Here is a 22,703-nt window from a genome sequence, read left to right on the forward strand (position 1 = left end):
GCTCTCTGTGTGTCTAACTGGAGGAAACGATTGATAATTTTTCTAAAAAGCGGGGGAGATGAGAGTACCCCCAGAGAGTTGAAAAACTTTAGTACTGATAGGAGGGTGTTGGGGAAGGGGAAGAAAAGCTAAGAAAGAAAGAAAGACTTCAGAGCCGGCCTGGGCCAACTCAAAAAAAAAGAAAGAAAGAAACACTTCACAATTGTCAGCATTCACCGAAAAATACTTCTGTTGTCACTTAAGTCATTTCTTGCCCCTTGAAATAGCATTATGATTCAAAATGGAAGTGTTACTTTAGAAAGTAATAGTAGTGTATTGTAGAGGGCAGAGAATTTGAAGTCAGGAGACTAATATTCTTTCCTCTTTATAACTTTGAGAAAGTTGCTTAACCAGTTTAGTCTCCTTTTTCTCCTAATTTATAAGTTCTTTTCTGACTCTTAAATTGTTCAGTGGTGCTTTATCTTATTTGAGTCAGGGTCTCACTCTGTCACTCAGGCTTTGAGACGGGATCTCACCCTGTCACTCAGGATGGCAGGCTCACACTCATGCAACCTCGACCTCCTGGGCTCAGGTGATCTTTCTGCTTCAGCCTCCTTGTAACTGGGGCCTGTAGCGGGTACCGTGGTCAATCTTTCTTAATATATCTACAGTGTTAATTTAACCTTTTTTTTTTTTGAGTTGGAGTCTCACTCTGTCGCCCAGGCTGGAGTGCAGTGGCACGCTCATGGCCACCCCGGCCGTCGACCTGCTGGACCCCAGCAATCCTTCCACCTCAGCCTTCCAAGTTGCTGGAGACACAGGCATGCGCTACCACGCCCGAGTAATTTTTTGATTTATTGTAGAGACAAGGTCTTGCCATGTTGCCCAGGCTGGTCTCGAACCTGTGGGCTCAGTCAGTCCTCTTGCTTCAGCCTCCCAAAGTGCTGGGATTACAGGTGTGAGCCACCGTGCCGGGCCAGTTTAACCATTTTGAATGGGAATACCTTTATGTGTATTTACTGCTCCTCTGGAAATTTTAGTTCTCTCCATCAAGGAATTATCGTTTTACACATATAAAGTTAGGTAACTTTATGGCAGCTAGGCATATGGAACTGTACACAAATCTTAATTTAGAAGATGGGGTTTGAGAGACTCAAGTAGAGATTTTTGGGCTTTGTTTAGCTACTGCTGTAGCTAGCTAGGTGAAGTTTCTTAGGACTTGAGCTATCATGGGGCAGCCATAAATGATTTTTTTTTAAATTGGAGTTACACTCCGTTGCCCAGGCAGGAGTGCAGTATCACACTCCTAGCCACCGCAGCCTGGACCTGTTGGACTCAGGCGATCTTTCCACCTCAGCCTTCCAAGTAGCTGGAACTACAGGCGCGCACTACCATGCCCGGCTAATTTTTTGATTTATTGTAGAGATGAGGTCTCACCAAGTTGCCCAGGCTGGTCTCGAACCCCATGAGCTCAGGCAATCTTCTCACCTAGGTCTCCTAAAGTGCTGGGATTATAGGCGTGAGCCTCCACGCCCGGCCTAGGAATTTCTCATTTTCTAACCAGCATCTTTTTAACCAGATTGGATTTGGTGCGTCATTTGATAGAAGAATATCCTGGCTCAGGTCTTAACTACGGTTCTCATTGCTAAGGATGCTGCTTAAACATTTGTACTTCTGAGGAGCAAAGATCTAGGCAAAGCCAAGGGCTAGTTCTGGGCCCAGATTATTTAAATTTAGAGTTCTAGATCAAAGTTATAGGAGATAACTTCAAAAAAAATTGATGAGTCAAAACTTATTGGACCCCTCTTATTTATGCATTAAATAAACACTAAGAATGATATTCTAGTTACAGTAAATGTCACTAGGGAAATTACTGAGGACAATTTTCAGAAAATATCTCCAGGTGTAAAATTAATGTTTTCTTTAATGAAACTTTCCATACGACTAGAAAGTGGACATAGCATCTTTTAGAAGGACAGGAACAAGAAAAAAACGCAACACAAAATATTCTTAAATTTGAGGATGCAGTGCTTTAGACTAGACCTCTACACGAAGTCTACAATGAGGGTCATACCTAGGTATTGGTGTTGGGATAATTGTGATTTTTAAAGAAATTATATTTTCAGAAACACTCTTATTCAAATGATATGGCACTTCAGGTTCTGCGAGTGAAGGGCGTCGCGTGCTCCCCAGGATGCCTCCATAATGAGTTTGCAGCGCAGCCGGACCCAGAAAGGTTTTCACGGCGGCATGGTTCGGGCCCCGCATCGGACTACCATTCCCGTCGTGCCCCTGGCCTCTCGCGCCCGGCCCCGCCCCTCACCCACGACGGCCCCCGGCGGGCGCAGGCGCGCGGCGTTCTGTCACCGAGGGCCGCGGAGGCTGGGCGGGGCTCCCGGGCGCCCTCGGGACGGTGCCGCCCTCCAACTGCTCCCCCAGGCTTCTCTTCGGAAGGTTCACCTCGAATGAGGAACGAGCGGGGAGGGAGAGGAGGGGCTGCGGCGGCGCGGGCACTGCCAGCCGGGCCCGGGGCGGGGGGCGGCGAGGTCACGTAACGGCTGCTCTGGCGTCTGGCCGAGGAGGGTGCGCCCGCCCCGCAGCCCGAGTCCTGCGCGCGCCGCGGCTCCGAAACAGTTACCGGCTAGTAAACAACAGCTGCGCGCGCACCCGCATCAGCTGGCGCCGGGATCCCGCACCTGCGACCTCCTCCCCCGCTCGTCCCCGCCGCCCCCTCCTGCCCCGTCAGGGCCAGCCTGCGTGGCGGTCTCCTCTTCTGCTGGAATCCGACGGAAGCACCGCGAGGGGCTGACCTGCGCCGGGGCCGAAGTAGGGGAGAAAGCGACCCCAGCCAAGGGCTAGTCCGTCCTGTCACACGCAGGAGGAACCTGGCGAGCCGACCGTGGGATCGGTGGACTAGCGACGACCTGCCACGACCTCGAGCTGCGGACCGAGGTGTCTTGATCCGCTAGCCGCCTTCTCCCAGATCCCAGGGACCATTCTGCCAGAAGAGCGGGCGCGCCACCCCCGCACACCTCTCGGAGGCAGGCATCCGCTCTGCCCCTGCATCCTCTGCTCACCCTTCTTTCCTCGTTCTCCTCCATCCAGTAGTGTGGGTTATTTTTCCCGTTATGCATGCGCACCTTTCCCACCAGACCCAAGTGGATTATCGACCTCAAAAACGTCGGGTGGCTCTGCACACGCCTCCTCCCAGCCAGACCTGTGAGGTCTTCACCTGATACACAACAGGTGGCCAGGTGTACATCTTTTCGCAATCTGATCCGCGCTATATTCGCCTGATAAGGGTGGGCCTGCGCGCGCTTCACTTGACTAGAACCGTGGGACATTCACCCGATAAAGGACTAACTACCTCGGCAGGAACCTGGGGCTTGAGGGGAGGGAGGTTTCACCAGCTGCTCTGAGATGGCATTGAGCCCTCAGCCCTGGACCACAGGTGATAGCTAGGCAACTCTTCATTCTAAAGGAAAGAAGTCACACAAGATTGGTATCGTTTTGTTCTTTTGTTTTTCCTTAAAAGATATTTTTCAGCTATTGCTGGCGCACTTTCTAGGACAGTCAGCTTGAATTCTGAGTAGAAGGATTCTTATTTGGGGCTTTTTGTGTGGTGTGAATCAAGGCAATTGAGCTTTTTTTTATGTTATCTTTTCTATTTTTGCAATCAAAAGTAGCTAGTGTAGGAGGAAAATACTGCGAGGTTTTCCATTTTTCTTTGTCCTTAAAAAGGAAACGAAAAAAAAAAATGCATCCTCCAGAAACCACCACCAAGATGGCTTCGGTTCGGTTCATGGTGACACCAACAAAGATCGATGACATTCCAGGTTTGTCAGACACCAGCCCAGACCTCAGCTCTCGCTCTAGTTCCCGGGTACGATTTAGCTCCCGGGAAAGTGTGCCTGAAACAAGCCGTAGTGAGCCTATGAGTGATATGTCTGGGGCCACCACTTCACTGGCAACCGTTGCCCTGGATCCAGCCAGTGACCGGACTTCTAACGCCCAGGATATTACCGAGGGTAAGTAGAAACACAGGCGACAGGATACTTTCATTACTGGTTTATTTATCCAGGATGACCTACTACGACTCTACTGGGAGGTCATTTCCCATTTTACAATAATGTAAAATTAGGAACCCTTTGAAATAATGGTTAGCATAGTGGGCCTTTGCGATAGTAATTTGATATGTGGAAAAGTGTAAGGCAAGAAGGAAAGTAAACATTGTCTAACAATTGAAAGGTGTATTTTGGTTACGGGTGAATGTCAAAGAATGGATAGTTGTTCAGCACAGTGAATCCTACATTTTAAAATTAACTCGGTTAGCTGTGTGTTCACTAGCCAGCTCTGGCTATTTCCGTCTGTGTTAAAGGCCAGTTCCAAAGAGTAGTTACTGATCGTATCTTAGTACCCTTCCTCCACAGACTTTGGATGTGTACTGCACAAGTCTTCTTTGAAATTTATATTTTTATAGAGACAATGGCCCCAACAGCTAAGATACGCAGGGCGATGGTGATGGAATGTGCTATTCTGTCGAATGGAGGAGTTACAAAGAGACTTTTAGGGCCTGATTCCCGTGTAATTTATTTACCCTGAGCTTTAGATGAAATGTCTTAAGTATTGAGCCTCTGTAGTCAGCAAGTAGCATGCCAGTCACTCCTGGCTCATATTGTTCACTGCGGACCTTTAACTTCCTAAACCAGTTTGTGTCCGCTGGCTTGGCTTCATTTGGTTTAGTAGGAAGAGGTAGTAGAAGAGAGAGCAGAGAGAAAATGGAGAGGTCATAACATTTTTCAGACTCTGTCATTAAAAAGTTTGAAGACTCCTGTACTACTTTATATATTTAGTTTTACACTATATTCTAACTAATGTAATCTTTTACTAATAAAATTTCCCTTAAGACTCATAAAGACTCTTGAAAGTATATTCTACTTAAGTTTGGCAACAATAGTCGTAGCCACTGACTTGCAAAAGTGAGGCTTACTTACTATTTTCCGGTGTCAGGAAATATTGTTCCTCCTAACCTAAAGGTTCAAGAAACCAGAATACTTTTAGTTCCTTAATTTTGTTTATGTTTTTAACGTCTGGAGACAAGGTAGACTTAATAAAGTTTGTAGTCCTAGAATTCACTTATCCTTGACTAGTCATTTCTGTTATGGAGATACTACAGGTTGGTTCCCAGACTTAACTGTTTTCAACTTCTTGACAAATTTTACACATTATAAAAGTTACAGTATGAAATAAAAAATAATTTGTCGGCTGGGCACAGTGTCCCAAGCCTGTAATCCCAGCACTTTGGGAGGCCAAGGCAGGAGGATTGCCTGAGCTCAGGGTTCGAGACCAGCCTAGGCAACTTGGTGAGACCTCGTTTCCACAATAAATCAAAAAATAAGCCGGGCGTGGTAATGCGCACCTGTAGTTCCAACTACTTGGAAGGCTGAGGCAGAAGGATCAACTGAGCTCAGCAGGTGGAGGCTGCAGTGGTGGTGAACGTGTCACTTCACTTCAGCCTGGGCGACAAGAGTGAGACTCCAACCCCCCCCAAAATAAATAATTTGTCATTTCCTCCTCCTCCAGATTCTAAACTGTAGTTTTGATTTTTACAATTTATTTTCGCAAATAAATTGTAAAAATATCAAGTAAAGACTGTACCAGTAGTTTTTTTTTTTAATGTTGTAATTGTCATCGGGCAATTTATAGCTGAGTGTTGTTAGACTTGTGATTTACATGTTATGGAATAGTATTTTTATTCTTTTAAAAAGTGGACTTATTTCAGTGATGTGTTAGATTTGCAGACAAGGATCCTGTTCTTATCTTACCTTCAAGCTATTCTTATCTTTAAGCATTCTTTTACAGTCTAGAGTGGTATAGTTTTACGCTATTGGTGCAAAACTGGGGACATGTACAGGCAAAATCTATGTTGTTTATGCAAGTACAGAAGTTAAAGCTTGGCTTTCTATATAATATATTCCTTACTTAATATTTAACTATTCTCTGGTACCTAAATGAAAGGGAAACTAACAGTCAATCCATAAATTTCCTCTGTTTTGATGTAACTAGCTTCCTACTTTCCCACTGACCTATTTTTTCAAAGCTTTTCTTTCTATATTTTAAAAAATTTGGCTGGGCTCAGTGACTCACTCCTGTACTCCTATCACTTTGGGAGACTGAGGCGAAAGGATTGCCTGAGCCCAGAGCTTCAAGACCAGCCTGGACAACTTGGTGAGATCTTCTCACTACAATTAAAAAAAAATTAGCAGGGCATGGTGGCACATGTCTGTAGTTCTGGCTACTTGGAAGGCTGAGGTGGAAAGATCACTTGAATCTAGCAGGTTGAGGCTGCGATGGCTGAGTTTGCCACTGCACTCCTGCCTGGACGACAGAGTGAGACTCACACTGGGGAAAAAAAAATTCTTATGATGACTGCTATCATGTGATATACATTTTTCTCATCATTCAAGGGAACTGGTTAGAAACAAAATTATTTCACCTTTGTCTTCATAGTATGTGAATGCCCTTGTGAGATTTAGATGTAGAGCTTCAAAGGATGCTGTCTTCAAGAAAAATTTTTTTTCTTTTTTTTTGAGTTGAAGTCTCACTCTTGCCCAGACTGGAGTGCAGTGGCCGCTCCCGGCCACCGCAGCCTCGACCTGCTGGGCTCCGGCGATCCTTCCGCCTCAGCCTTCCAAGTAGCTGGAACTACAGGCGCGCGCTACCACACCCAGCTAATTTTTTGGTTTATTGTAGAGATGAGGTTTCGCCAAGTTGCTCAGGCGGGTCGCGAACTCGCAGGCTCAGGCAATCCACTTACCTCAGCCTCCCAAAGCGTGGGATTACAGGTCTTCAAGAAAATTAAGGACCTAATATTAATATGTCTTTATCTCTAGACTGACTGTAGTATAGGAAAACAGCTACTTCCTTTTTCACATTGACTCTATCTTAAGCTCATAGTGAATTTCAAAATTATGTTTGCTATTTTAATATTTACAACTGTGCATTTTTTGGCCCTTTCTACATCCTTCTGTGGTTGTGACGTCTGATTCTTCTTTCCCTGCAGTTTCCATGCCTCCCACGTTTCCTCCTGTAGAGAAACTTCCCACCTGAGGTTTCTTTTCTTGTCATTTGCCTTTATTCATATCACATCACACAAACAAGGGGTAGCAAATGAAATTCTAAATACTTATTTCTGTGTATTAATTTTTTCTGCTTTTGGGCTTCTTATTAGATAATTGTCTTTCTGCTATCGAAGATGCTTTTCTTTCATTTTGGTAAGGTTTCATTTGAATTTGTAGGACTGTCCAGTTGGTAAAATCAAGAATCTTAACATTATTTAGCTTATGCATGAAGAATGCCTTAAAGATACATGAGAAACTGTTGAGGGTAGATACCTCTGGAAAGTGAGTTATGAAAATAGAGTAGAGAGTGGGAATTTTCTTTTACTGAAACAATTCAGAGGGCATGTACATTTTTAAATAGAGTGCATCACTTTTATAATAGTTTTGTGAGGACTAGCATATTTGATGATCTAGAATCTAATCTGGTCAAACCTCATTTTAATAAGCGAGGATACTAAGGCTTGTAGAGATGTTTATTTATAGATCACATAGTGGCAAACTCACATCTGAAGCTCAGGCCTCTTGACTTCTGTCCACTGCTTTCTTACATCATTTTGGCTCTGCCATGATGGACATTTTTAACATTTGGTTAAGTTAAGTTATTATTAAAATAATGCTATCAAAGGAACATATTTTTATATGTCTTATGTGGATCCTAATGTATTTCAATTTTTTATAATTCAACAAATACTCCCTGAGACTCTGACGTGTGTGAAGCAGTATGAATTGTAGGAAGTATAAGATATAATTTCTGCCTTTGTGGCACTTATGGTATAGTGGTGAAAATGATTGGACCACTTTATCCATTCCATCACCAAACATTTATTATTATTATTATTATTATTATTATTATTATTATTATTATTATTTGAGATGTGGTCTTGTTCTGTCACCCAGGCTGGAGTGCAGTGGCATGATTTTAACTCACTACAACCTTGAACGCTTAAGCTCAAGTAGTCATCCTGCCTCAGCCTACCAAGTAGCTGCACCACCACGATAGGCTAATTTTTAAAATTTTTTTATTGTAGAGACTGACTCTTGCTGTGTTGCCCAGGCTGGTGTTGAATTCCTGGCCTCTAGCAATCCTCTCTCTTTCGCCTCTCAAAGCACTAGGATTGCAGGCATAAGCCACCATACCCAACCCAAACATTTATTATGAGCATTTATTAAGGGTCAGGCCCTGTGCTGGGTGTTAAAGTTGCAGAACTGAGGAAAATGACCCATTGTCTGTTTTTTTTGTTTTTTGAGTTGGAGTCTCACTCTGTCACCCAGACTGGAGTGCAGTGGCATGCTCCCGGCCACCGCAGCTTCAACGTGCTCGGCTCCGGGGATCCTTCTGCTTCAGCCTTCCAAGTAGCTGGAACTACAGACACACGCTGCCACGCCCAACTAATTTTTTGATTTATTGTAGAGATAAGGTCCCACCAAGTTGCCCAGGTGGGTCTCGAACCCACGGGCTCTGGCAATTCACTCACCTCGGCCTCCCAAAGCATGGGATTACAGGCTGAGCCACCGTGCCCGGCCCCCATTGTCTGTTTTAAGGAAAGTTATGATCTAACTGAAAAAGCAAACAAATTTGTATAGAAATCACAATGCTGTCTGATGAGTGCAACAATAGACAAAAATACAGAAAAGGAAAATGATGAACTGAAGTAAAATGGTCTGAGGCACTAAGAGACTGAAGGACTGGATGAAGTGAAATATGGTGAAAGATGTGGAAGGATTAGACTGTGGTCAGATGGTTGAATATTCGAGTGAATGATTTCAGAGGTGGGGCATTTCCTGTGTCATGTGATCTAGTGTGTAGCTTTGGGAGTGGATTTCTGAAATAGGGTGGAAGTAAAAGATAGTTGAGGCAAGGAGGTCTAAGTATACCAACTGTGAGGCTGGCTGTTACCAAATTTTCACCGAGGGATGTTAGACATGTAAAAATAATTCAGATAAGTCTCTTCCTTAAGTAGTCATCTCCTCTCTGAAATGTTTTCTTTTCTTTTTTTCTTTCTTTTTTTTTTTTGAGTTGGAGCCTTACTCTGTCACCCAGGATGAGGGTGCAGTGGCACATTCATAGCCAACCCAGTGTTGACCTGCTGGGCTCCGGCGGTCCTTCTGTCTCAGCTTTCCAAGTAGCCGGAACTACAGGTGCATACCACCATGCCAGCTAAATTTTTATTTATTGTAGAGACGAAGTCTCACCAGTTTGCCCAGGTTGGTCTCGAACCTGTGGGCTCAGGCAATCCACTCGCCTTGGCCTCCCAAAGTGCTGGGATTACAGGCTGAGCCACTGAGCCCGGCCTTTTTTTTTTTTAATTAAAGAAGATAGATTTATTAAAGGGAAGATACTTTGTGAAGGGCACAATGGGCAGAACAGGAGTGTCTGCCTGAAGCCTTTTCTTATTCAACCCCACACCCAGATAGATCAGATCTTTAAGTTCCTATATTCCTTATCCAGACTATTACTATATACCTATATCACTTTATTTTGTTTTTATTTACATATTATCATTCCCAAGCAGGCTGTAAGTTTCTTGAGGACAGGGACACAAAGTTATTCCACCTAGTATGATGTGTGATGTCCCACATAGTTTGTACTCAATAAATGTAGTATATTGAGTTGAAGATCTTCTAGACTTCAAAAAGGAGATGAATTAAAAAATATACTGTGATAAAAGCATATTAGAGGTATGTTCTAGAGCAGTGCTGCTTCATCTGACTGCATGTTGGAATGATCTAGAGAGCTTTTTGAAAAATGCCTCAGGCCAAGTACAGTGGTTCATGCCTATAATTCAATCACTTTGGGGGGCTAGGGTGGGAGATCATTGAGGCCAGGAGTTTGAGACTAGCCTGGGCAATATAGTGAGATCCCTACCTCTACAAAAAGGTTTAAAAAATTATCTAGGCCTGGTGGTATGTGTCTGTAGTCCTAGCTACTCAGGAGGCTAAGGCAAGAGGATCACATGAGCTCAGGAGTTTGAGGTTGCAGTACTCTGTACTCTACCCTGGGCAACAGAGCAAGGTTATCTCTAAAAATTAAAAAAAAATTTTTAAATACCTCTACTCTGTCCCTATCCCCGGAAATTCTGATTTTATTGCATCAGTTTTTTTTTTTTTTTAAACTCTTTTACTGATTCAAATGTGAACCCAGCATTGAGGACCACAGCTCAAAAGGGAAGAGTGATTAATGCTACGTACGTAGGGAAGACTTTTTTACCTGAACTGGGTTTTGAACGGTGAACAGAAAAGTTCACCAGGTGTTTAAGGCACCATAGAGCTTTTCCTTAAATGTCAGTAGATCTGCTGGGTTTGGTGGCTCATGCCTGTAATCCCAGCACTTGGGATGCTGAGGTGGGAGGATTACTCCAGTCCAAGAACTTGAGACCAGCCTAGGCAACATACTGAGACCTTGTCTTGTCTCTAAATAAAAACTAATGTAAATAAATAATTTTAAAATAAAATAAATGTCATTAGATCTTACAGAATATTTGTCTACACTTAGAGCCATTATATGACTCATGGAAATTTAGCCGACTTGGCTGATCTGTCAGTTCTGTAATGTATTATGGGTACATCTCATCCAATCTCTCATGCTAGAATTAAAGCAGAATTATGTTTGACTAAGAATCTTGGAAGGCTGTGTATTTTGTTTTTCTTTTTTTTTTTTGAGTTGGAGTCTCACTCTGTCACTCAGACTGGAGTGCAGTGGCCGCTCCAGGCCACCACAGCCTCGACCTGCTGGGCTCTGGCGATCCTTCCGCCTCAGCCTTCCAAGTTGCTGGAACTACAGGCGCGCGCTACCATGCCCAGCTAATTTTTGATTTATTGTAGAGATGAGGCCTCACCAAGTTGCCCAGGCAGGTCTCGAACCGGCAGGCTCAGGCAGTCTACTCACCTCAACCTCCCAAAGGCGTGGGATTACAGGCTGAGCCACCGAGCCCGCTCGTATTTTGTTTTTCATAACATGTTTTGAAATAAGCATTTTAAAACTACTAGTTTTTTAACCCCAAACCAAAATAAGTGAATTGTATTGTATTAACAATCATAGGTGATTATCCTTCTTTTAAATATGCCTTCTATGTTATATTTCTTTTTTTTTTTTTTTTTGAGTTGGAGTCTCACTCTGTCGCCCAGATCGGAGTGCAGTGGCTGCTTCCAGCCACCGCAGCCTCGACCTGCTGGGCTCCGGCGATCCTTCTGCCTCACCCTTCCAAGTAGCTGGAACTACAGGCGCATGCTACCATGCCCGGCTCATTTTTTTATTTATTGTAGAGATGAGGTCTCGCCAAGTTGCCCAGGCAGGTCTCACACCTGCGGGTTCAGGCAGTTCACTCACCTCAGTCTCCCAAAGGCGCAGGATTTCAGGCTGAGCCACCGAGCCTGGCTCTATGTTATATTATTATTGAATATTATCCATGTTTTACATTGGCACTCTAATAGTGAGCTATAACATTGTATAAGGAAGTAAGATGGATAGTTTTATAAAAATACACTGATTTGATATCTTAGCTTGCCAGATAGCATCCTCTGATAATTTTTTTTCAAAACTTTTCAAAATCACTGGTCCAAAACATTTGTTATAGACCACAACTGGTTTTCCTCTTCTCCCTACTCTATAGCCAGTTTAAACTTTATAATATTCAACTTTATACCTCAAGAAGCAACCAGCGAAATCCAGGCTACCGGAAACTTTATTGAATAAGTAGATTCTTCAACAAATAAATGGCATGGGGTGAAGGAGGAGTGATGGGAAGGAAATCTATTACAGATAAAGAAGCATCTCAGGCCGGACACAGTGACTCACACCTGTAATCGGCACTTTGGGAGGCCGAGGCAGGAGGATTACTTGAGCCCAGAAGTTCCAGACTAGCCTGGGCAACATAGGAAGAACTTGTCTCTACAAAAAAAAATTTAAAAATTAGCTGAGCATGGTGGCATGCACCTGTAGTCCCAGCTACTCGTGAGGCTGAAGCTGGAAGATAACTTGAGTTCAGAAGATTGAGGTGTGGTGAGCCATTACTGTGCCAGTCTGGGTAACAGAGAACCTGACTCAAAAAAAAGCATATCAACCAAATGCAATGTGTGAACTTGGTTTGGATCCCGGTGTGAACAAAACTTTAAAAAGACACTTTTCTGGCTGGGTGCAGTGGGTCAAGCCTGTTAACCCAGCATTTTGGGAGTCCGAAGTGAGAGGATTGCCCCTGAGGGGTTTGAGATCAGCCTGGGCAACTTGGTGAAACCTCATCTCTACAAAAAAATAAAAATAAAAATTAGCCGGGCATGATGGCACGTGCCTCTAGTTCCAGCTACTTGGAAGGCTCAGGCAGAAGGATCACCTGAACCCAGCAGGTCGAGGCTGTGGTAGCCATGAGTGTGCCACTGCACTCCAGCCTGGGCTACAGAGTGAGACTCCAACTAAAAAAAACAAAAACAGAACACTTTTCCAGTAATTGGGGGACATTTGAACATGTATATGGTATCAAGCAATATTTAGGCACTATTGTTAATTTTCTTAGATATGTTTATATAAAGCCCTTATTTACAAATATATTGAAGTATTTACAGATGAAATGAAATGTACTCCAGCACCTCCTACCCTCTCAAAAACGTTAAGTCTCGATAGACAAAATAAGACTGGTAAATGTTTATAATTTGTTGAGTAAAAGGTGCATTCTACTATTTTCTCAATTTTTATGTTTGAAAATGCTATACAGCAATAAAAACTTGTGAAAGGTAGAACTGCAATTAAGAAAGATGCTTTAGGAGAGGATTTTCTTTACATATTAGCGTCTGTCCTAGAATACTCTATATATTTGATTAAATATCAGTGATTGGCATAATGATTGCCTCTACTTCTTGTCCTTGATCTTTGGTGGTCTCTTCTATGTCCTCATTAAGTCTTTCCACTGTGAGCTCAAATTGTTTTCTTCTCAGTGGCATGTTTCTTGATTTCAAGTTCTCATAAATTTTGGTATTACCTTTACAAGAATGGAAAGAAATCAAGAAAGGCACTCCTGGAAACCTGAGAACTTTCCCATTTTAAGGCTTTCCCATTATAAGGCTATTAGAATAAGGGAAATGTTTCCAATGCTGATATTTAAGGCAACTTATAATGACCTACAAGGACAGTATTATGCTGTAAGCTTTTAGATTATGGCTGCTGCTTCTTTTGCCTCTTGTTTCTAATATATACTTCTGTACTACCAAGAACTTTGTCCAAATTCTAAAAATGCACTCCTTTGAGCCCTGAGCCATTATGGCTCTAAGCTCCTGGCTTCATGGGAGAAAAGCAAGCTAGATTTCAGCTCCCCTCCCCTTGCCCTTTTGGCCTGATGCCCTTGTGCACAATCTGCACGTCTGCACCTGGTGGGCTTGTTGACTCAGAGTAACACAAATTATATGAGTTTAAGTTTTTGGCCATGAGTGAGTTTTAGTAGTACATATGAAAGTTTGGAGAGCTATATTGTGGGAATTATGAAAGCATTTTATTGTGTGAATGTTAGAACAATGTATTATTTTAATGAAGTTATCTAAGTTTTATAATTAAATGGAAAAATGAGAAGATATTCTCTGTTACAACCCCATGATTAGTGCTTTGGTGTAATTTATATAATCTCAGCAGTTACATTTGAAGATACGAGCACAAAACTGCAGAACATATACATGCACACACATAGCACTACTTTAACTGCAGAAATTCTGTAGATGATGAATAGGAAATACGATTACCATATTTATGCAGTTCTAAAGTGTTTGTATATTTGCCATATTTTAACATTTCTGATATTCTGATGTATGCATCTTACTGCTGATGAATTTTTAAGCTACTGTTAAATCATTGGTGAAACTTACAGTTAACAAAATTTCAGAATCAAGTGAATAACAAACAAATCAATCTGAGAGGCTATGCAAAACTGAAATTTGAAGTGAACTTTGCATGTCTTAGCTGAAAAAAATGTAAAGGCTGAAGGTTTTTTTCCTTCTTAAAATTGTAGTTTTTATAGTTGAAAAGCATAGAACTAGAAAACAAATGCTGTATTATTAGGAAATGATAGATATGTTTGGAACTTAATCCTAATTTTAGTCTTTTTAAATTCTCTTTAAAATCTCCTAGCCGGGCTCAGTGGCTCAGCCTGTAATCCCCACGCCTTTGGGAGGCTGAGGTGAGTGGATTGCTTGAGCCCGCAGGTTCGAGACCCACCTGGGCAACTTGGCGAGACCTCATCTCTACAATAAATCAAAAACTAGCCGGACGTGGTAGCGCGCACCTGTAGTTCCAGCTACTTGGAAGGCTGAGGCGGAAGGATCGCCGGAGCCCAGCAGGTCGAGGCTATGGTGGCCAGGAGCAGCCACTGCACTCCAGTCTTGGTGACAGAGTGAGACTCCAACTCAAAAAAAAAAAAAATTTCCTGTTATTTTAACTCAGAATTGGGTTTCAATCTCCAGTTTCCTAGCTAAATTAACCATTATTAGCTTTTGGTTTTCATTTTTATTACTACATTGTTAATCCTTGTTACATTTCTATTGACCTTGAGAAATCCATGCAAAAAATTCAATTGATAGCATTTAACTATTTACAGTCATAACCATTTGGCATATAACTTTAATTTTGGCAAAGTGACACTTAAATTTCCCTCATTTTACTAGACAGGTCTGCTTTTATTTTGGGATATGGTTATTCATTTTTCATACTTTTAGTTTATTTTTAGTTATAGATATATATATACACACACACATATATGTTATATACTTTCATAGAGATGGGGTCTCACTAGGTTGCCCAGGTTAGCTTCAAACTCCTGGGGGGCAGTCCTCCTGCCTTAGCCTCCTGAGTTCATATTGCTAGTTAAAAAAACAAAAACTAATCCGTTAAAAATTCTTGTATATACATGTACATTTTCACTTTGAGGAACTATGAGAAATTGAATCTAACCGAAATTTATCTTTATTCTATCTTGAGAGCATTTGCATTTACATGTTTAAACTTCTTTTCCGGCTACCGCAGCCTCGACCTGTAATCCCACGCCTTTGGGAGGCTGAGGTGAGTGGATTGCCTGAGCCTGCAATTTTTCCTTCTTAAAATTGAGGAGAAAGCCTTCCAAGTAGCTGGAACTACAGGCGCGCGCTACCGCACCCGGTTACTTTTTTGATTTATTGTAGAGATGAGGTCTCACCAAGTTGCCCAAGCGAGTCTCGAACCCACGGGCTCAGGCAGTCTACTCACCTTAGCCTCCCAAGGCACGGGATTACAGGCTGAGCCACCGAGCCTGTTTTTTTTTAATAGTCAGAAATAATACTTATTCTCACAGCTGGATAATTTACATCCTAAGATATAGCCAAAAGATTATGCTTGGTTGATTTATTTTTTTCTAGTTAAGTAGTGTGCAGATTTCAAATAAAATTTTCAGAATTGATAGAAAATAGAAAAATATTCTTCCCTGATTATCAGATGAAATTAGTTCTTTCCTCTCCTGAAAAATGATCATTTTGATATTTTTTAATTTTTTAAAAAGTCATTTTCTTCTATTGTAAGATGAAAATTTTCTTATCCAGGAGAAAACTTAGCTGATAAAGTTGTATAATCTAATCAAGGTCATATAAGTAATAAGTTGAAGAATTGTGATTTGAACTCAGGCATATTTTAGTTCTAAGACCAGTATTTTTGTCGTTACACTGCACTTTCTCTGCTATACCAATAGTAGTTTGCCCTATTGAAACATTTATTAAGCTGAAATTGTGTAGCAAAGTAGAGGTAGCATAAAGGAAATGTAGTTTTTATGTTCTGTGGACATTTTTGCAATTATTTTGGCTGGCATTGGGGCATGAGAGGAAAATAGTAGAAAAGGGAAAAAAAGTAATAAAAATTATATTCTCTGAATAATTTAGATTCTGTGTTCCTAAAATAATATATGACATAAAGATGTGTGTTTTATTCTTTTACACAAATGATGTCCAGATGCCTAGGGTAGTATAGTAGTGATGCATAGTTACATCAGCTGTTATTGATTTAGTTACATTAGTCCATCTGTCCTAAATATGAATGAAAATTCATATTTTGACCCAAGTCTCAGTAGATCTATTGTAAAATGGAGTTTTGTTTTAGGAGAGGAAGAAAGCAGTGATTTATAAAAACACTTGTTCTCTGAGGGGAAAATTAACAAGGAAATTTTGTTTTGGATTGTGTGTTCATTTTCCTTTTCTTACATTTTTAGAAATATGTTCTTAGTTTGGACATATGTTACTTAATGTCAGGTTTGTTTTTTATATAATGTTTTTGTATTGACTAGAAGCCCATTTTTAACCTAGCAAGTATTTCATAATAGAAGAATGAAATGTCATACATAAGAAAGAAAACCCTGAGTGAGTTACCGAATAGTCCATATTCATGGCTTCTGGTGCTATCTCTTTGGTGATTTTGGAGTCCTGTCATACCTAGGCTATAATGACATTAGACTAAAGAAAGAGATGTCAGCCTTGTATAAGATGTTGCAGAATGGCAAAAGAGGTAGCTGTCAAAGCTGTTAACTCTGAGTACTCAGTATTATTTTATAATGCCGTCTTTAGTATTTGAGTCAGCAGCCAAAATGGCTGAGGTAGCTGTTAACTAGCCATCCACTATCCTACTACATTCTTTCCTCTAGTGAAGACTCACAACTTTAGGTCCCTGAAAAAGTAGCTCAGCAAGGTGGTAGTGTGATGTGTTCTCAGGTTCTTTCTTTGCTTGTAGTGAATTGTACTTAAAGTCTTAGTTTTATATTGCTTTTGATTCGATAGTTAATTGGATCACACAGCTGTGAGATCCTTGAGGGCAGGAACAGTTTCTTGCCCTCCATTTCATTCCTATTTCCTTGCACACAGTGGGCACTCAAATACTCTTGAGTAAATGCATGACTTTTTCCTGAAACTTTCACTTTGAAAACCCTTTGCCTTCCTTACTCTACAATATTATGAATCCATCAGAAAATAATGCCTTTTACATATTTATTATCTTTCCATTTTAGCCCCAAATTTATTATATATTCACCACTGATATCATTACATAAAAATCCATTTTCATAGACAATTTCAGGTAATTTTGAGATTCAGATTTTTTTTATATAGGTCATTTTAAGGACTTTAGGAGATTTAGAAGTTTTACGTAGTAAGTTCTTACTATCCCATGATAGTCTTCACCACATTAATTGATTTATTCATTTAATTATTTCTATAATTGTCTATGTAGCAAGGCGAAATTTAGAATTTTTTATCATTTTGATATATTTAACTAATATTTACTCAGCAGACAGATAATAGAGTTTACTGAATATGATAAACAAATGTATATACATTTTCCAGGCTCCAGCTATAACAGTAACTCTAAATTTAAGTAGTGAACTGCTCATTCTCTTTTTGTAAGATGTTTACAACATTTTCTAACACAGAGCTCTTCAGATTGTGATATGCAGACAGTGCTGGCCATGAACTGTTTATTACCTATGAGGAGATAAGTTCAGAAATTGAGTTTTTAGAAACTTGCTTAGCAGTTTGATAGAGCAATTTCATGTCTGTTGAATATAATAATAGAAAATAGAACTTATATTTGGTAAATCTTTATTTCTTTTTTCTTAAAGTTATTTTTATTATTTTTTTTAACAAAAGTATTAGCCTACAACAAATTGGAAATTAAAGAAAAAAGCCCTTTACCAGAGATGATTTGCAAAGCACTGTTCTAAACAGTGGTTCATAGCCTTTCGTATGTTTGCCCAACCTTCTAAATGATCACACAAGGAGGGTGTGGGGTGTGGGGTGATGTTTCCCTACTAGTGGCCCTCTGAAACGTGAGTATCTGAATGGGAGTGGGGAATGGGCTAGTTGTCCTTCATGCAAGTCTTGTATCTTTTCCTAAGAAACACTACTGTAGTTGGGCATGGTGGCTCACGCCTGTAACCTCAGCACTTTGGGAGGCTGAGGCAGAAGGATTGCTTGAGCCCAAGAGTTCATGACTAGCCTGGGCAACATAGACCTCATGTCTACAAAAAAATTTAAAATGAAAAATTAAGATCTGGCACAGTGGCTCATACCTATACTCCCAGCACTTTGGGAGGCTGAGGTGAGAGGATTGCCTGAGCTTGCAGGTTCAAGACCAGCCTGGGCAACTTGGTGAAACCTCATCTCTACAAAAAATTAGTCGGGCATGGTGGTGTATGCCTGTAGTTCCTACTTCTTGGAAGCCTGAGGCGGAAGGATCACCTGAGCCCAGCAGGTCAGGCTATGGTGGCCAGGAGCATGCCACTGCCCTCCAGCCTAGGCGACAGAGTGAGACTCCAACTCAATGAATCGATAAATAAAAATAAAATAAAGAGAAAATTAGCCGAGTATGGTGATGTACACCTGTAGTCCCAGCTACTTGGGAGATTGAGGCAGGGGAATCACTTGAGCCCAGGGTTTTGAGGCTGTAGTAAGCCATGAGTGTGCCACTCCAGCCTGGGCAACAGAATGAGATGCTGATTCAAGAAAAAAAGCAAAAAGACACTTCTCTAACATGTATAATCTCTTTCCTCTCTACATAAATGGAGATAAGAGATTTAAAAAAAAAATTTTTTTTGAGTTAGGATTTCACTCTATTACCCAGATTGGAATGTAGTGGCACATTCATGGCTCACTTCAGCCTTCACTTCCTGGGCTTAGGTGGATCCTTCTACCTCAGCCTCCCAAATAAGTGAAACTACAGGCATGTGGCATCATGTCTAGATAATTTTTTTACTTTTTTAGAAATGAGGTCTCACTGTGTTGCCCCAGCTGGTCTCAAACTCCTGGTCTCAAGCTATCCTCCCTCTTTGGACTCCTAAAGTGCTAGGATTATAGGCATGAGCCACTGCACTTGGCCAGAATTTAAAACTTTGTAGAAGTTCTATAATTCAGATATTTTAAAGGAATGATATAATTCTGTTTTTTTTCCTATCAAGTAACATTTCAGTAGGATGAATTATTACAGATTTATTGTTATAAAGATTTATAGAATATAAGAGGTAAGAAGGGTTTACAACTGAGGAGGAAACATAACTGACCTCTGACCTTTGTAGCTCAAAGTTCTTTTTTTTTTTCTGAGTTAGAGTCTCACTCTGTCGCCCAGACTGGAGTGCAGTGGCACACTCCTGGCCACCGCAGCCTCAACCTGCTTGGCTCTGGTGATCCTTCTGCCTCAGCCTTCCAAGTAGGTAGAACTACAGATGCCTGCTACCGTGCCCAGCTAATTTTTTGATTTATTGTAGAGATGAGGTCTCGCCAAGTTGCCCAGGTGGGTCTCGAACCCGTGGGCTCAAGCAATTCACTCACCTTGGCCTCCCAAAGTACTGGGATTACAGGCTGAGCCACCGAGCCCGGCCAGCTCAAAGTTCTTAGTCAAGAAAATTTAAATTATCTTAGCCAAGAAAATTATAATTTTTTACTTGTATTTGGTTGCTGACTAGTGAGTACAGTGATTCAATAAGAATATCTACCCTAAACATTTTGAAATAATTTCTGATAACTGTTTGGAAATGGATTTTACTTTACTTACTCTTTCTATAAAAACATTTATAATAAACCAAATACTGTAAGCAGGAAACTATTAATTGGTTATAATTTATTTATTTATTATTAATTTATTTGTGAGGCAAAGTCTTACTTTGTTGCCCAGACTGGAGTGCGGTGGCACGATCACAGCTTGCCACAGTCTCCAACTTCTGGGCTCAAGAGATCCTCCTGCCTTGGCCTCCTGAGTAGCTGGGACTGCAGATGCACATCACCATACCCAGCTAAATTTTTTGTGTGTGTGGACGCTGGTCTCAAACTCCTGGGCTCAAGCAATCCACCCACCTCTGCCTTCCAAAGTGCTGGCATTATAGGCATAAGCCACCACACCCAGCTTGTTATAATTTAAAAGGTTCTCTCAGGTGTGGCTAAATCTTATAGAGGAGAAAACGCTGGATGGTGTCTTAAAACTACAGGAGTTTAGGAAAGGTTCGTAAGATTTGAATCTGTTTCCAAGTCAGAATTAATTGTTCTTTGCTCAGCACTCTCACTAAACTTTTGTATATGTGTGCATGACCCTTTTTTTTTTTTTTGACTTGAAGTTTCACTCTGTCGCCCAGGCTGGAGTGCAGTGGTATGCTCCCGGCCATCGCAGCCTCGACCTGCTGGGCTCAGGTGATCCTTCCGCCTCACCCTTCCAAGTAGCCAGAACTACAGGCTTACACTACCACACCCAGCTAATTTTTTGATTTATTATAGAGACGAGGTCTCATCATGTTGCCCAAGCTGGTCTGGAACCCGCGGGCTCAGGCAATCCTCTCTCCTCAGCCTCCCAAAGTGCTGGAATTATAGGGTTGAGCCACCGTGCCCGGCCGCATGACTTAAAGTATTTGTGTACATCCTTGTATAAAGTGTGTGTGAGTGATTGAGAGAGAACTTTGTGAAAAGGTGTAGACAGAGAAGATTAATTAAGACTATGTTATGTATGTTCATGGAATCTGGTCTTTTCTATGTTACATTTTTCTAGCTTTTTGACAATATGCTAGTACCTTTAAACAAGCTTTAATTTCATTTTATTGCAAAATTAATGCTATTACATATATTCTGAAAACTTTAACTTCGTAACTACAGGATGCTCTCAAGAATGAGCAGAATAACAGTTGGTACAACTCGTGTACTCAATATATATGTGACTTTTTAATTCCAGGGATTTACATACTATTCACCTATTATAGAAGTTTTCTTGCATCATGGACCTGTTTTTAGCAAAAATGGTTATTAGGTAATTTTTAGGAACCATTTCAACAGTTGAGATCCTAGATTATTTGTATAACTTGTAATTATACAATACAGTTTTCAATTTCTAAGAACTAAGAGAAAGTACATATATGATTTGCTTTAAAACGAAGTGATTTTTCGTGATATAGTATAACAATGTGTTACTATCTGATAGAGAATCCTTATATTGAAAATAATTTCCCATTGACTTTCCCTTGTTTCAAACTTCACATTAAATCTAACTTGTTTTTAAATGTTTTAAATAAATGAGTTGAATAAAACAAAATGCTGTTATCATTATCTAATGTCAAAATACTACCCAAAATAGCCCTATTATTCTGAAGAATGGGCATGCTAATTTTTTTTTAATTAAGAAAGATAGATTTATTAAAGGAAAAAACACATTGTGAAGGGCACAGTAGGCAGGACAACAGCCAGAGTATCTGCTATTTGCTGCCCTGCTAACTTTTTTTTTTTTTTTTTTGCATTGGAGTCTTATTCTGTTGCCGAGGCTGGAGTGAGTGGCACGCTTCCGGCCACCACAGCCTTGACCTGCTGTGCTCAGACAATCCTTCCACCTCAGCCTTCCAAGTAGCGGGAACTACAAGTGTGTGCTACCATGCCTGGATAATTTTTTGATTTATTGTAGAGATGAGATCTCGCCATGTTGCCCAGGCTGGTCTCAAACCCATGGGCTCAGGTAATCCTCTCGCCTCGGCCTCCCAAAGTACTGGGATTATAGGTAGGCTTGAGCCGCCATGCCTGACCTTCTGCTGACTTTTATAGCAGACATAATATGGTCACAAATAAAGTGTTTTACTGAAACTAATTAGTAGCATAAATATGTATAATATTTGCCTAATCTATAAAGCACTATGGAAGTAATGCCATTATAAATAACACTTTTGCCTTGGCCTGCCCTTTATATCTTTTTTTTCCCTTTTTAAAAATAGAGGAGCCGGGCTCGGTAGCTCAGCCTGTAATCCCGTGCCTTTGGGAGGCTGAGGTGAGTGTATTGCCTGAGTCCGCGGGTTCGAGACCCACCTGGGCAGCAAGACCTCATCTCTACAATAAATCAAAAAATCAGCTGGGCGTGGTGGCGCATGCCTGTAATTCCGGCTACTCGGAAGGCTGAGGCGGAGGGATCGCCGGAGCCCAGCAGGCTGAGGCTGCGGTGGCCGGGAGCGGCCACTGCACTCCAGTCTGGGCGACAGAGTGAGACTCCAACTCAAAAAAAATAAAAATAAAAAATAAAAAAAATAGAGATGGTGTCTCACTATGTTGCCAGGCTGTTTTCAAACTCCTGTACTCAAGCAATCCTCCTTCCTCAGCCTCCCAAAATGCTGCGATTACAGGTGTGAGCTACCACACCCGGCCAAAATATCTTATTACTTAAAAATACTATAAATGTTGCAAAGTATAAAAATGTAAATATTCCATGCCTGTATGGTGATTCTCTCCTTTCTAACACTCAAGACTCTAAAATTAAAGTACAAGAAAAACATTTATGCACCTCCCTAAATTTTATGTGAAATGGAATTTGACCCTTAAGGGATGTTCTTTATATTCAAATTCAGAGATATTTAGGTTTCAGTGAACTTCATTTCACTGTATCTTTTACAGTAACTTATAATGGAAATTTTCAAACATACAGAAAATTAGGAAGAATTGTATAGTAAGCACTCACATCTTTTTCCCTAAATGCTACAATTAACATTTTGCTATATTTGTTTTATCACACATTTATCCCTCCATTGATCCATCTATTTTTGAGATATTTCAAAGCACATTACAGCTATCAGTATGCTTTCCCTAAACACTTCAGTATGGATATAAACAATT

At 40.9% G+C, this 22,703-nt stretch overlaps 1 protein-coding gene across 6 annotated transcripts in view; it reads left to right on the plus strand.

The window, feature by feature from the left end:
* Positions 1 to 2,335: 2,335 nt before the first annotated feature.
* Positions 2,336 to 22,703, plus strand: part of SLC12A6 (solute carrier family 12 member 6) — a 106,796-nt gene continuing 86,428 nt past the window's right edge. For 2 of the 6 annotated variants that reach the window (XM_008065407.2, XM_008065405.1), the window contains exon 1: positions 3,476 to 4,007. In XM_008065407.2, coding sequence (XP_008063598.1) covers positions 3,632 to 4,007 — 376 coding nt within the window. In that variant the 5' untranslated portion in view covers positions 3,476 to 3,631. Of the gene's footprint in view, positions 3,089 to 3,475; positions 4,008 to 22,703 lie in introns of those variants that run through there. The other 4 variants (XM_021716204.1, XM_021716206.1, XM_021716202.1 and 1 more) reach the window with 4 other exon arrangements.

This window comes from Carlito syrichta, unplaced genomic scaffold (assembly GCF_000164805.1).
Source record: "Carlito syrichta isolate Samal-C Ts95f unplaced genomic scaffold, Tarsius_syrichta-2.0.1 Scaffold308290, whole genome shotgun sequence".
Taxonomy (NCBI): Eukaryota; Metazoa; Chordata; class Mammalia; order Primates; family Tarsiidae; genus Carlito; species Carlito syrichta.